The sequence below is a fragment of the Thunnus albacares genome, chromosome 7 (genome assembly GCF_914725855.1).
Source record: "Thunnus albacares chromosome 7, fThuAlb1.1, whole genome shotgun sequence".
Taxonomy (NCBI): domain Eukaryota; kingdom Metazoa; phylum Chordata; class Actinopteri; order Scombriformes; family Scombridae; genus Thunnus; species Thunnus albacares.
In genome coordinates, this window is record NC_058112.1 from 7,822,553 (window position 1) to 7,838,265 (window position 15,713).

At 40.0% G+C, this 15,713-nt stretch overlaps 2 protein-coding genes across 2 annotated transcripts; one reads left to right on the forward strand and one right to left on the reverse strand.

The window, feature by feature from the left end:
• Positions 1-4,127: 4,127 nt before the first annotated feature.
• Positions 4,128-7,755, reverse strand: LOC122985453 (dynactin subunit 1-like). The gene is made up of 4 exons (XM_044356117.1): positions 7,662-7,755; positions 6,841-6,984; positions 6,256-6,416; positions 4,128-4,434 (listed from the first exon to the last, which is right to left on the reverse strand). Exons 1-4 carry the CDS (start codon positions 7,665-7,667, stop codon positions 4,311-4,313), a joined length of 435 nt encoding a protein of 144 aa, XP_044212052.1. The 5' UTR covers positions 7,668-7,755; the 3' UTR covers positions 4,128-4,310.
• Positions 7,756-8,258: 503 nt separating this feature from the next.
• On the forward strand, positions 8,259-15,067 carry adat1 (adenosine deaminase tRNA specific 1). The gene is made up of 9 exons (XM_044356116.1): positions 8,259-8,540; positions 8,997-9,065; positions 9,249-9,303; positions 9,396-9,526; positions 9,862-10,501; positions 12,092-12,237; positions 12,888-12,987; positions 13,080-13,166; positions 14,689-15,067. The coding sequence occupies exons 1-9, from the start codon at positions 8,363-8,365 to the stop codon at positions 14,819-14,821; spliced, it is 1,539 nt and encodes a 512-aa protein (XP_044212051.1). The 5' UTR covers positions 8,259-8,362; the 3' UTR covers positions 14,822-15,067.
• The last annotated feature ends 646 nt before the right edge of the window (positions 15,068-15,713 follow it).

The following is a 15,713-nucleotide window of genomic DNA, read 5'->3' on the forward strand; positions in this document are numbered from 1 at the left end:
CAGGCTGAGAGAGGTATATATGCCGACAATTTTCCACATCCAGAGGAAGAGGAGGGGTGGATGGAGGCATTAAACCAACAGTGGACTCTGCCACAGGAGACTGCTGTTCGTTTCCTGTTTCCAACCGCAAGTCGGGACAGTTTTTTAACAAGAGTGGGTCAAAACCCAGAGTATGGCTGGATCATGTATAAAATGTTTGAAGATATATGCTTAGATCTGTTTGTTTAAATGTATAATAAGATGGTAACTTCTTTAATAGTTTCATTAAATGAATGTAAATGACATGTTGTTCACTGCTGGAGAAAGTAGGATTGTTGAATATTAACAAGAAATCATGTTCTTTAAGTAAAATTTCCTCACCAAAATATATTTTAAGATCCAACTGAAAATCAGTCCAAAACATTGTCACATTTACACACTGAATAAACACAATGTTCTAGCATTTCCACCATACAATTAAAAAAAGAGCATTTGCCTTCTATGTTAGAAATATATGTGATAAGCAACATGATACGCATACTGTATAATGCCCATTGACAGTGCATTAATTACAGAACTATGCTCACTTTGAGAGACAGGAACACTATATTTCTCTATAAAATCTTCACATGAATACAGAAGCCCTTCACAGTTAAATAGCCAAAAATCATTTCTCCAAAAATAAAGATTTGTTTTCTGTATGTGATATTGACATAATTCAATAAAAAATATTTGTGAGAATAGTGCTTATATAGAAGGGACCAACACATAGGAGCTTGCCTATTAAAGTTGGAGTTTGATTGGAAGTTTACTGACAGCATAAGGGCACATTAGTAAAAAATTAAGACCACCTACTTAATATTCCACTTGTTATCTCGATCTTTTAGAAAAGCCTGTCTCAACAAGAGGTTAAATGTTTGGTGACATCAGGGGAGGAAAAGACATAAGAGGCTCTTGTTTTTGTATGATGGGCTGCTCAAGCGGCCCACATAGCAACCAGCCCTGGCTCCTGATGACCAGTCTGACTCTGCTCCGGGATGACGACGGATGTTGACCGGACAGTCATCTCAGGAGTCAGGCTGCTGGCAGCTGAGATGACCAGCTGGCCAGCAGCTCCTCACATCAAAACGTCAAAGCAATTTTCCAAATAGCAATATTTGGATAAACTGACTACATATTGGGAATCTAAATGGTTAATTTCTCACCTGAAAAAATATTAAAACTTAATAAAGTGACATATTAATAGTCCTACAGTGAAATTTACAACAGCTTTTGGCTCGGCTCACAATCTCCGCCACCGCTGCCATTTGGTGCGAAATGCATTCTGGGATACTTGGCTGTCCCAAATCAGCCAGCTTCAACTGACCAATGGTGTAACTTCATCACTCAGTCAGTCAGTGACTCAGTGATGGCAGACATTTGGGATTGCAGGGCTGCCCCCGCTTTTGTGGTCTAGTCAAAAACTGTGACTATGATCATTCTCTAACCTTAACCCCCTGGTAATTATTGTAGCCATGACAACAAAGGTTGCCTAACTTTAGGAAGTGGTAACTTTAACCCACACCACATGTTTTTCTAACATTACCAAATCATTTTAACTCATTTTAACTATGATCATTCCCCAAACCTAACCAAGTGTTGGACGGTCAATGTTAGGCTCAGTGAAGCCAGCTAACGAAAAGATATCCTGAATATGCTGAACTTGCTTGGTAGTACAGGCCCCACGGGCTTGTTTCAGGAAGCAGGTTCAAAAAACTCAGCTTAACCCTGAACTCTGAGTTGATGAACGCTGAAATGGGAAACTCAGAGTTTTCGGTTCAAGAACAGCTGATCCGAGTTCAGTTCAATCCACTCTGAGTATGTTCACTCTGAGTTAAGTGTGTGTGTGTGATGAATGAAAAAAAGCCATCATCAGTGGAGCTCCAATACTAAGTCACCATGGCAACAGGTAAATAAAAGGTAGAGACTCCATTTTAATTCAGTGGACGTAGAGATGTTAATGCATGCGTATGTGGACAGTGTACATTTATCCTGAGTCAGTGCGGGAAAAGGGTCAATAAGTTGACACAATAAAGTTTTATTCAGTGTCGTCCATTAATTCATCATTTACCAGACTTACATTTCCTTAATGATGATAAAGTGGAATCTGACTGTGTATCAGGCTGCAGCTACATTACATTTTAACCCTTTCATGCATGAATTATGATAACCTCAGTCAGGATTTTTTTTCCTAAGTGTTTTCATTCCCCTTTAGGCATGAAAAAAAATATTTGAACTTCATTTTTTTTTTAAATATGCATTTTTCATGGAGTTTTTCACATGTCCACTCAGGTGGACAGCATGCGTTTGAGTTTTCAACTTTAGGAATATGTATTTAACAAACCAATTAATAAAATTGTATATCATTTGAAAACTATAAAATAACATATATTTTCAAAGCAGTTAAACTAATGTTTTAACATATTTTAACATATTCTAATACTGTTCAATGCAATGCAAAACTATTGAACCTTGTTCCTAACTCCTCAGCCTCTTCCCTCTGTCTTACTGCATTTATTTGCACATGAGCTACAGATGACTTGAAATGCAGAAGATCCTTCTTTTCTAATCCAGACATTCTTTTGAGGTGCCAGGCATTCACTCAGCATCCTCAGCTCCCTCAGCATCTTCAGCATCCTTAGGATCCTCAACCCCCTCAGCCCCATCAACAATTTTAACAATTGTATTACTCTTTAGTTGTCACCTGATGTTACAATTTTATTTATTGATTTTATTTACCTGCAAAGGTCTACTACCATAGAAGGATTGACAAGATATTCCTGAGCTGCTGAGCGTTGCATTCAGTGATGCTGCTCAATCCTGCTCATTCAGAAATATTAACATAGTACCCGCAGGAAACTTCTGTGTTAGGGACAGCAAAAAGTCATATTCAACCAAGTGAAATGTCAACGATAGCCTGTAAAATACAACAGAATAAGAAGATGTAGAAACACTACAAATAATTTCCACATATTAAAAGTAGGCTAAGACTTAAAATACATGTAGGAATTATTATATATGACTTAAGTATAGAGTGCTTTGCTATTTAGTTGGATGATGAAGAAACCATTCTGAATATGTCACATAAAAAATCTTAAAAGTAATGCCAGACTGTTTCTGCTGCCGAAGCAAAGAATGGAAAAGTAGTTAATGACTGGTGAGGTCGATCTGACCCAAATGTTGCATTTATAATCCTGGGAGCCAATTAACAGTGTGTGGATTATTTTTCTAATAAAAGACAATCTTTCGTTTTTATTTTCTATTATCATAATCACACAGGTGTCTCATGTTATTCTGAGCTGCAGTGATGGAATCAGAGTGTAAAATCATCCACAATGTCAGCTGTCACTCCGGGATAAAATAAACTGCACAATTAAAATGAAGCTAAAATCATCATTATGTGTTTAGTGTCATAAATGATCTCTCTGTTTGTTAGAAGCTCTGTTTTAAAACCAGTGGAAATAGACAACTTGGAACAATAACAAGGTTTCCACTGACCTATAAAAATATATATTGCTCTTTTTTATTTGTCACTTTATTGTAACTCAGGACTTCTGTCCATGCCATGATCCTGTAGGAATGACGACTCTTTTTCCAGTGATCTGATTGGTCAGTGGCCGAAGTGTTGGCAGGTTGTGATCCAATCCTCTGAAGTTAACCTGCCCAGGTTAGCTGTTCAGCATAAGTTACAATGGTGATGTACCCCAGTAAGAAGTGAACCACTGTTGTAACCCTGAAAACCCAGAGTTAAACTACCTCACTAACCCCAAATCCTGCTTGGCCTCAAATGTCACTCCAAATCAAGTTACACTCGCAGCTGTGGAGGGCACTTCTAATGAAGGTGGAGGGTATAAATGGATAGCCAAATTATGGGACACCCTTGCCATTCTACTGGAACAAGGAAACAGCCATCACCACGGCAACAGATAGACATCATGCTTGCACGGCTGTTATGCTCTCTGAGTCTCTCATGTAGGCCATGTTGGTTCCTGGCATTCTGCGATAAATATTCTTGCAGAACTGTCGGATGTCCCTGCAGGTCCGTCAACAGCACGTCCAGATTGGCCTTCTCCTGAACTGCATGCAGGAATGCCCACAGACAGCCAACCTCCACAGCCATACAGTCCAACGCACTCTGAGTAAACGTCACATGAACACAACAGAGGACGGTTTACAAGTGAAGCTGCCTCTTTTTAGTGCATCTAAATACAGTTGCAATATTTATAACCATATTAACACAAGCTGATTCAGATCAAAAGAAAGAAGAAAACATCCCAACTGGAAGTCTGCAATCAAGAAATGTGGTTTTTCATCGTCAACAGATTTATCGCAGATGTATGTTTGTACTCTGATGTGATCAGCAAGCTGCATGTTGCAGTCCTCATTCTGATCTGCCAGATGGATACCGTACAAGTGCTGAAAAGACAGACATGTTGAAATAACAGTGTGATTACCTCAATATGAACTCACTTACAGTTTGTCATCACAATGTGCAATGTTTACACTCACTTGCCAATTTATTAGGTACACCTAGATCAAACTAATGCAGTGTAATACAGCCTATTTATATGAACTGGTGTAGACTAAATATAAGAAACATCTCTAGATGTAACCCAATACAGTTCAACAGTACCACAAACTACACCCCCCAAATGACCATAAAATACCTCACCAAAGCAGATTAAATAAAAACCTAATCGTAAATTATAACCCTCATGAAGGTGGGATTTATTGCAGGGTTGTGTTAAGTTGCTGATCTTCTCATAGACGTCCACACTGCACTGAATCTAGTAGGTGATTTGAAGTAGGATGAGGGGGGTTGCTATCTCCCTTGTTAGCAAAATGACCAAAATGCATCCCCTTTGTTAACCTGCCATTCCCCCTCTCCATCACCAAGTAGCAGACAGAGTGCAGGGGCAGAGGGGTTGTTAAGTTGAATATGTTAGTCTAGTCTGCCTGCTTCACTGATCCTTTATCTGACTGAGGTTTGTGCAAGTTAGAATCTATGGCCTCGACCATGGCTCTGAAATATCAGTAGCCTAACTGTGCTGTGTATTGATAAATCCATGGCACTGTCCGTGGTGCTGAAGTAGCAAACGGATTTGTAATTGGACCTGTTTCTCTCAGTCCTGCCCTTCTTTCAGATTCGTCTTGGATCTATAATATTCTCTAAACAATATACTATAAATAGTCAATTCTATACTATATTGTAGCCTATGTACTCTATGGAGTAGTGTCACCTTCCTAATCAAGTGACAAGTAGCAACATAGTCATGGAGGAGTGAGAGGATCATCGAGACACACTGCTGCCTATATTATATTCCTATAATATTCCTCTAATATTTCTATGATTATTCAGTAGCATCTGTGCTGCTGAAAATACACCCTCAGACCAAGCCACCTCTGTAGCAAGATATTTTAGGGGAGACATGACTACAGATATAGTTTTTACTATAGATGTTTGGTGTAACCTGGGAGTGGAGCAGGTAATGTAACTGACTGTAAATTAACCTGCACTGACCACACTGCTTTCAGCTGCTACAGTTAGATAATTCAAGGTAAAGTTTATAACATCAAAACAATGGTGTGTTTTGAAAAATAAGCATTATTAAAATGCTTCATGTCTACATCAAGTCAAAGAATAGGCCTACAAAAATATGTATTTGGCCTAAAGCAGTTCTATTAAATCAAAATTATAATCGCAATTATAATCAAGAATTAGGCTACGCCTATATGATAATGCTGCAGTCCTTGGGCTATCCCCCCTGTTGAAAATTAACAAATAACCTACTGACTGAGGCAGAGCTCTGACACACAAACACACACAAAATGAGACTTGTTTGAATTTAACTATATACTACTTATCAACATGAGTTACATGAGGGAAAGTGTCTTGGATTACTATATTCAACTGAGCTAAATGTCTTACAACTTTAAAAGTAAACAAAATTTACTTTTTCTTTCTTTTTCTATTCTGGATGAGTCCACAGTTGAGTGTAACTCTGTAAAAATGAATCGTTTTGTTTTACAGTAACTCACAGAATCATACAAATTGTAGAGGAGATGGGTCTTCATAACAAGAGAAGAATGAAGCATAAACATATATAGAGGCATAATGTACAAGATAAAATGCAAAAGTACAAATTAAGCAGAGATAAACACTTCACGCCATTTTTTGGTGCTCAAACTCTCTCTCCTGCTGTACATCTTTGATTTAGGGGTTGCTGTGAAAGATACTGTTCATATTTGTGGAGAGTGGCCTGCAGGAGACTGAGCGAGTAGACGAGGCCGCCTGTGAAGCTTAGCTGCTCCCTGACGGCTCCCCTCAGCCCCGTTCTCTCCACACATTTCTCCTTCAGATCAAACTTCTCCTGGGCCTGTTTGCTGATCAGCTCAGCCTACAGACACACACATATACACAAAAAACACTGACTGTAAAAATACACCAAATTCTTCCTTCCTATTGAGCTGCAGCCACCTCTCAAAAAAGTCTCAAAGCTTAAAAAACCTTGGCATCTTCTCCTTTGTGATGCATTTCAGTGTTTTTATTTTTCAGACAAATCAGGGGAACAGTAGCTTTTACTTGGACTCACTTCAATAGTTTGTTTCACAAAAAAGATTGAGGCACAAACAAACAACCATTCATAAAAGCTAAAAAATCACACAAACATCTTTTGCCTTAACTATGCAAAAATCCACATGATTGTTTTGAATCCATCTCCATGTCATCCCTCCTCTTCATCTATGTCCTATCAGTCTGTCTCACCGCATTCCATCTGTTTGTGGAAATGTGATTTTTAGAGTACACTGTGTGGTGTTTACCTTGCAGATAAGTCTGGGTATGAGCAGGATGCATTTGTGGTCTCTGCCGCAATGGAGGAAGGACCCCGACATGAAAGAGGTCAGGAGAGAAACGTGTCTGTTGGCCCGACCCACCTCCATCTTACTCAGCTCCATCTTGATGGCCTGGACACACACAGAGAACAAAAACACAAAAGCTGATAGATCATGTAACTTTGAAGTTCTGTTGTCATACAACGAAGAAAGCGAAAACCACGAGTGATAAAAAGGGACATTCGGGATGACAGTGAGTAACATTATTATGTTATCACACTGCTCAGAACTTATTATTCAGACTAAAAAGCTCCTGACCTTGGCATAGGCCTTCGTCTCAGCCATAGCCAGGATTTTAGAGCACATGGATGACAACTGGACCAGAATCCAACACAAGATAAGTAACAAATATGGCCGACTTTGAAATGACTCTTTTTCTGTTCAGGTTCTTATTGCATTGAAATCACTTTAACTGTCAAACACATTGAGCAGAGGAGCACAACTGCAGTATCTTCTTTAAGTTTTGCACTAAACTACCTGACAAATGTTCTATCACTCATTGCTCAAGTTCATCCAAACAATAAGCCATAATCTAAAAGTTATACACAACATGACCGTGACAAATTAGTGTATAAAATATAATAGAACAACAGGAGAAGCTTTAGCTTAATAAAGATATATGACTGTAACAGCCAGGAAACCTGAATCAAACCACAACAAAAATGCAAGATAAAAAAAGATATGTTAAAAAATTTGAATTGATTTAAATAATAAAATATGTCAAGTTATTAGTACTGAAGGCAATTTACCTGCATACATAGCTGACTCACAGACAGCAGTCTGGAAAAGTACGGATTCTTCTGAGGGTGCTGCAGCACCTCCTAATGGCAGAGGATATGATTCTAAAGGGAACATATGGAAAATGGATTTTGCCTAGTCTTTGTATGGATTTAGCAGACTGATTGGCAGACTGACTGATAATTAATTTTAAATAGCCAAGCCTATCACTCATAGTATTGATCAATCTTGCTTCGAGAGATAGGCTAAATAACCAGAGAATCCCTTCCTTTTTATTATTGCCATTTTATATTCTTCTTAAATTTTCTAAGAGGATCTAAGACCGTTAGACAGTAACTATACCACAGGACAACATACAGTACTATATACAGTACTACATACCATATTACATATAGGACTACATACAGTACTGCATACAGGACTATAGACAGCACTTCATAACATACCACATACAGGACTACATGCAGTACTGCATACAGTACTTCATACAGTACTGCATACAGCACTACATATAGGACTGCATACAGTACTGCATACCGTACTATATACATACTGCGCAATAAGGTCCAGACTTTTATTGTGAAAGTACAGCACTACTTCTCCCGCGCCGGAAGTGGCGTTATTGGTTTCTCCAGATGCCTCCAAGCAGCAGACTCGTGAACGTGAGGGAGATATATTACAGAAATACATGTAGCGTTGAACCACACCTGTAATGCCCGCCAAACTTCACTCCTCCGTCCTGTGTGACATGGTAACCGCAGATGAAATCGCCAAGTTGTGCTACGAGCGTTTCAACGCGCTTCCCCGGAGAGGGAAGCCTGAGTCGGGCAGAGAGTGGACCCCGCTGGCCGCTGTGCTCAAAGTCACCCGGTGTGCTAACTCTGACACAGGTTAGACAGCGGAAAGACACACAACATAATCAAAGTTCTCTTTAAGCCAACAATGTACTATAACTGGACAGAAACCAGCTTTATCCATTTATTAACGTCTTAATTTAGTCCACCATATCTGATAACTGACAACACGGCAACTTTTATTTAACTTAGCTAACGTTACTGTATAACTGTTAATTACCAGTGAAACCGGCACAGAGGAAAAGTGACAAAAAGAAACACTTGATTTTAGTAAATGTCGCTAAACCAACAGCATCACCAAATGACAAAAATGACTAACTTTGAATGTCATGTAAAATAAATAAGGAGAACATCAATTTATTTTCTGCACATATGTGACTGTTTAAAGCTAAACACAGCAAAACAAGTTTGAACACAAAATAAAGACAAATGTTAAAGTATAAAGATGCACTGTGTGATAAACGACCTAATGTAATGTTTTCTCTCTCACAGTTGAAAAGGAAGTTGTTTCTCTGGGGACTGGGACCAAATGTATTGGACAGACACCTATGAATCGTCATGGTGTGTGGTCTTGCTCTTGACACTCTTCATAATTGATGTTTTTTGGTCCTTTTTATGTGATGAACACTCAAATCCATGATTGTTTTTAAAAGTCCAGTTTAAGAATCACATAATGTGTCACCAGAATTTAAGCAAGGTCTATGTAATCTGAAGAGATTTTACTGGATTGTCTGTTCCTTGTAGGTGATTTACTCAATGACAGCCACGCAGAAGTCATTGCCAGAAGGGGATGTATCAGGTGTGTATCTGTGCTTGAATTGTCTGTAGGTACATATTACTAAATACCAGCATCATTCATCGTATAAGTATTGTGTTTGTGTGTATTTACAGGTATCTGATCCAGGAGTTGCACAGGGCTGTTAGCGGTGGTGACAGCTCTGTGTTTTGTCAGGCAGATGAGCGGGGGAAATGGAAGCTTCAGCCAGGAGTTTCCTTCCTTTTCTTCACCAGTCACACTCCATGTGAGTCCAGTATGCTTCAGTGTAACCTGACTGGCTGTGTGGAGTCAAATGGAAAATCACTCACTGTTAAACAGAATTCATTTAAAATGACCACCAGAAACTGAATTTTTCTTTCCAGTGTCTGATTTTTGAGAGTTTGAGGTTCCTACATTGATCCAAATCTTGTTTCAGGGACTTTTATTCTTATTAGGCAGCTTTATTCTAAAAATATCAATATCAGTCCTCACTAAGCCATAGCTGAACACACAAACTGCATCTTTATTCATACAGAGAGCTACTGTAGCAGTGGTTTGTCCAGCAAGCCAAAATCATTCTTGTGTGTTGTGTTTTACCAGGTGGTGATGCCTCCATCATCCCAATGACTGACAGCGAGACTCAACCATGTGCTCCTGTCACATCTATGGAGAGCCATAAAGGAAGTGATGGAGGAGGAGGCCTGAAAAGGAAAGCTGAGGAGCTCAGGGAAGAGCAGAGCACTAAGTTGCTCCGTCTGGAGGAACAGAAGACTGAGGGGACAAAGCTAGAGGAGAGGCAAGACTCAAACACATCTCAGTCTGTATCCATGGTTTTAACTTCATCTACAAGCGAGGATCCATCACAGAGTCACTCTACAAAAACACCTGTGGAAACGGTCTCACAAGCTTCAGCAGAGCTGAAGATAAAGAACAGAGCTGGACTACATCTGCAGGTCCCAGACATTCACAGAACAGGGGCCAAATGTGTCCCAGGTGGACCAGCCGACCCTCTGCATCCTGGGGCGGGGTACCACAGCACAGGGGTGCTCCGGTTGAAGCCTGGGAGAGGAGAGCCGTCTCTGTCCCTCTCTTGCAGTGACAAGCTGGCTCGCTGGGGGGTGCTGGGTTTCCAGGGCGCACTGCTGTCCCACTACCTACAGGAGGCGCTCTACTTCAGCACTGTGGTGGTGGGGAAGTGCCCCTACAGCCAAGAGGTCATGCAGAGAGCTTTGGTCACAAGGTGAGGAGACATTTATGAAACATAAATACTGAACATTCTCAGATATAAAGATTTTATTTGCTATTATTGTAATATTTTTTTTTGGACTGTAATTAAATCAAGATATTCACCTTGAGGTCTGGAAAATGGGTGTTTTTCATTATTTTGTTTAAGAAATAATTATCAGACTCAACAAAAATTAAATGAGTCATCAGCCCCAGTGACAAGCAGTGGCTTTCTGGTTTTCTGCTTCTTTAGTCATTTCCATGGTTACTAACAACAAACAGGCTTCTACAAAGCACCCGTAGATGTTTCACATTCCAAACTTCAAATAATCAATCACCCATACGTCCTACAGAGCTGAAATATTTTCAGCACATCCACTGATGTGTGACAAAAGTTTGCCTCACTGCAAACAATGGTCACTCTGTATTTTTCAAAATGTGCTTAATCAATTAACATCTATATCTCCACAAGTCTTCATTCAACTGCTACCAAATTCTCTTAGAAATTCTTTGGATACTAGATATCACACCAAAAAAAAAAGTGGCAGATGGGTTATAACCATTGACTGTATATAAATTTGGAGGACGCGTCTTCACTTCCTACTGTTACGCAAAAGTAAAGCCAAAATATCTCCTTTCCGGGAGCTGCCATCTTGCTTGTGTGATGTCATTTGCAGTAGAGTCAGGCGGTGGGATGACGGCCCGCGGGACACCCTCCCTCAGCCATTCTGCTGCCTGACAGAGGTTTGAGAGCAGCTGTCACAGCTGTCAATCATGACGTCAGACCCCTTTCCATATCGTCAAATAACTAATTAGAAACAAACTTATCAGAAAAATTTGTACTTGAGTACTGTTGTCATCACCTGACCTCCTGAATGCTTCGTTCTTCCTGTAAATACAATCTTTTATTTCTTACGTAACATGTGGTTTATCGTTCAAGTACACAGTTATGCCCTTTTTTGGATATAACTGGACAGTTGTAGACAGTTGTCCACACAGAAATGTATGTAACTAGTTATTGTCTCAGTGGCCTCATCAGCATCCATATTATGGAAAATGTCTGAAAGATTGTTGACCCAGTCTGTGTTATTTTACTGGTGTCCAACACAGCCTCCTGCTTGTGGTCAGTATATAAGAGAGAGATCAAGACAGGGTCAAAGTTCATATATTTGAAAAACTGGGGTGTAAATATATTTATATATCCATATATCCATCCAATATATGCATTTAAATTTACAAATCTTGAGGATCAGTCTCACAGCCTTGTTTTGAAAGGGTCATTACCACAGATTTTGTAACCTGAAATGTGTTTACTAAATGAAGTTAATGTGGTAATGAATCTGGAGGATCAATTATCAATACATGTCATCTGCAAAACCACAAATGTGTGTTTCCAACCTCCCAGTGACACTCCCTCTTAATGTCTTTATGTAATCTAAAATTTTGGTGTATGGTTTTATGAATAACCTGAAGGTTGGTGTTTTTTTTAAGTAGTTTAAAAGAGATACTAGGTGATAGCTGCCACAATCTTTTGGGAGGGTAAAGATCTGCTGATTTCCAGAATCAGAGCAGACTTTCTTCAATGAAGTCCTCCTGTACTCCCCAGGTGCTCCCATGTCTCAGACCTCCCTGCCGGTTTCTCAGTGTGTCCGCCAGTCCTGCTCCAGTCCAGCCTGGAGTTCCAGTTCAGCAAGGCCCAGACTGAGTTCCGACACCAAGCCAAACAGGGACGCGTCTCCCCCTGTGGGGCAGGTACAGTGGTCACACACAAGCACGTGTTCATATGCCTTCATGTCATATGAACACCTAAAAGCCTAGAACGATATGGGCGTTTCAGTCAGATGCCAATAAAATCCAGAGGACAGAGAAGGGATCTTCTAATGGTCAGTATGAACAGTGTTGTTCATTTGAGCACCTGACTGTTGTTTTAAGACAGACTTAAACGTGTCCTTTAATAGTTCTGCACTGTTCAATACCTCATAGAAGTTGAGAAGTCTCCTCCTGTCAACAATAATAGACTTTTTTCACAGCAGACAAACATGTCGTAATGTAGGAAAAGCACAGGTGTAATTAATGACATGAATCATGGTTCAGGGTTCAGGGCTCTCGTACTCTTCATACTGCCTCACTGTCATGACTTACTGAGACACCTTAATGGAACAGAGCCATCATTAATGTTATTAGTAACACCTGTGCTTTTCCTGCTATGACAAGTCGAAATGTCTGCTGTGAAAAAGGTCTACTTAACATCAGTACCTGTCAGACCCCAGACAAGGTCTCAGAGCAATTATGATTTATAGAAAATAATATAAAACTTAATTACAAAGTAACGTGTGTATTTTAGGAGCTCACTGAGTGTTTTGTTCAGTCTCTCTAGTAAACACAGTGTAAATGTATTTCAGCCATCAGCTGGTGTAATGTGGCCGAGCAGCCACTAGATGTCACTGCCAACGGCTACAAACATGGAGTCACCAAAAAGGTCCTGGGCACAGCTAAATCCAGGTAGACACAACATTAATTACTATGAAAGAGAGCAGGATTCACTTTTCACAGCAAATTTTCAGTGATTCTCACATCAGTTTGTGTCTTTTCAGGTCTCAATTGTGCAAACTGGAACTTTTCCATTCCTTCAAGTCTCTGGTATCGGCCACCGACCCCTCAGCACTTCCTGACTCCCTCAGGTAACAAACAGTAGTTCTTTCACAATCTTACCGTGGTTTTTAACAGCCTCAAAAACCAGTGAGGATTTCCAAACAATGGTCTGACTTTCATTAGTTTGTTCTCTTGGATAACTGCTGAAGTATGTCAAATGTCTGGATATAAGACCAGTGAACACTTAGAGATGCTTTTTAAATCATAACGTAACCAAAGTGTCATTACTGCTGTTACTGTGTGTGACCTGCTTTTGTTTACAATTCATGATTTATGTCTATTGTCTGGAGTTGAATTCATACTGTCCCAGATATTTCTTTCCAAAGGGTTTAGAGTGCTGCATAGCAGCTTGCTGTGGTTACACAATAAAGTTTGTGTGTGTGTGTGTGTGTGTGTGTGTGTGTGTGTGTGTGTGTGTGTGTGTGTGTGTGTGTGTGTGTTGATGGCTGAGAATCCTCTCCAAGGAGAGAACAGTGGTCCCTCTGTTCGTCAGCTCTCCAGCAGATAACCTGATCCCAGCTCAGTCCTGCCTCACACATGGAACAACACACATTCTCATACACACTTGAGCACGCAGTTCCAGCATACAATGACAAGTTTCTGCTCCCACAATGGTATGTCTGGTGAGGAGACAGGGCAGGGTATCAGGGAGTGTCCACTTGTCTGGATTTATAGTTTTGTATTTTGTTTCATAAAGCGGTCAGCCACATGAGATCCAAACTGATAATTGGAGTAAGTGGATGTGTTTACTTACACAGGATTTTGTTCCTCACACAGCAACTCAAGCAACCTGGTCGTGGCTTGGGACATTTTAGTCTTCAAATGATTTCAAGACAAGATTATAAATTCTCTTAAAGGAGAAATTTAGCTAGATTTATTTTACTCCCATGTAAAATATAATAATAATAATAATAATAATAATAATAATAATAATAATAATAATAGAAGAAGAAGAGGGGAAGGATCTTTGCCTGATGTTCAGACTGAATTGCCATTTCATTGTCATTATTTCGTATGAAATCATGTTGATGTTAGCCTTTTTGGGACGAGGGGAGTGTTTTTCCCTCAACAATCAGTAACGAGTGATGTATCCAAACAGATTTGGTTACTAGCTTGCAGTTACTAGGAAACATTAATGCTTGTCATGTTGATCAAAGACCCCGTACAGCTGTGTCAGGCTTCTTGCAACTCTTGTGACAAAGGAAGAGGACGCCCCGATCCTTAATCCTACCTAAAAAAGCTCTGATAGGTTGGTTGTTTCCAGCTAGAGACAAAGTCTTCAATGAGCACAACAGCAGACTTGTTTGTATCATTAAATAAAAGATGTGGGCAGCAGTTTAGTGGTCTGGAACCAGGCAGGAGGGATCTCCCAGCACAAATACACATGAACAATAGAGTACCTCACAATCCAATATACTCTTACATCATTTTGAAGTGTTTTATGCTTTTAGTTCCTTCAACATGTTTATTGATGGCAGCAGGTAGTTATTCAAGTAATCATGTAAACACATGAATCAGGATGATAAATGGGTACTGTATATGTCTGTGCAGGAGGACGGAGCTGCAGACTTACTGGGACTACAAGCAGGCATCCCAGTCCTACCAGCAAGCCTGGCAGCAGCTACGCAGTCAGGCCTTCCCTCTGTGGCCACGCAGTGACAGAGACCTCCTGCTCTTCCACTGAAAATCTGCTCTGCAGCTGAAATGTCTTCATTAAAGTCGATGAAAAACCCACTTTGTTGTAACTTGGAGATCACAAGTCAAAATAACCACTGGTCTGCAAGTGTTTTTCTCCCAGAGTCTGACTCATCAGAGTGGAACTCACATGTCAAACTCAGGATGGCAGTGACAAGACATATTGGTGAAAGAAAAATAAACAGAATCGTGTTCGTCATGTTATACTTCAAATAAAAGGAAATAAACTCTGTTATCCAGTGTTCATTCATAAGGTCTTTTAGGTCAGCTGGCAAGTGTAGCTATTTGAATTCTGAATAAATATTGTTTGGCTGTATTTGTCTCTCCACAGCCAAGGATGTCACCCTGTGCAGCCATACTGTTCAAGTGTCCTCAGATGATGGCAGTTTTTTGCACTAAGTATAACTTATCATGCCTGCAGCTGCCTGGTCTACATGCTTGGAAACACAGCTGGATGCACCAGGCTGGAAGTGGAAAGTAGATCCTGGGTTTAAGTCCCAGTTTAAGTGTGTTTCACGCTGTCTAAACATGACTGTCAGAGAGATTTACCACAGATTGATCCCAGTAAAGATCAGGCAAATATCTGCATTCATCCTGTGATACCTGAACAAGGTTTTCCCAGTGCATGTTAGAATAGACTCCAGGCCTCTAGGACACTGTTTCTCTCACTAAGACAAAGAATAAGTTGAACCTTCATATTTCTGCACAACAGTTAGGTCCTTCATTTAACACCAGACATCACATCAATGGACTGAGGATCTGTTGTGTTGTTGCTTTAGCTCAGCAGATTCCACTGACAAGTAACATCCCCGACTCAGCTCAGCTAATACTGAACAGCAAGTTGCAGGTTATGACCAGGATGCCTCACATTATGTATGTAA

What these genes read in the sequence shown, in the direction of transcription:
- LOC122985453 (XM_044356117.1), bottom strand. An exon ending in TACCCAGACTTATCTGCAAG is followed by an intron (nt 6,417 to 6,840) that starts GTAAACACCACA and finishes GTGTGTCTGTAG; the next exon opens with GCTGAGCTGATCAGCAAACA. An exon ending in ACTCTCCACAAATATGAACA is followed by an intron (nt 4,435 to 6,255) that starts GTATCTTTCACA and finishes CTGTCTTTTCAG; the next exon opens with CACTTGTACGGTATCCATCT.
- adat1 (XM_044356116.1), top strand. Translation starts at nt 8,363, where the DNA reads ATGCCCGCCAAACTTCACTCCTCCGTCCTGTGTGACATGGTAACCGCA. An exon ending in CGTCTCCCCCTGTGGGGCAG is followed by an intron (nt 12,238 to 12,887) that starts GTACAGTGGTCA and finishes AATGTATTTCAG; the next exon opens with CCATCAGCTGGTGTAATGTG. An exon ending in GCACTTCCTGACTCCCTCAG is followed by an intron (nt 13,167 to 14,688) that starts GTAACAAACAGT and finishes ATGTCTGTGCAG; the next exon opens with GAGGACGGAGCTGCAGACTT.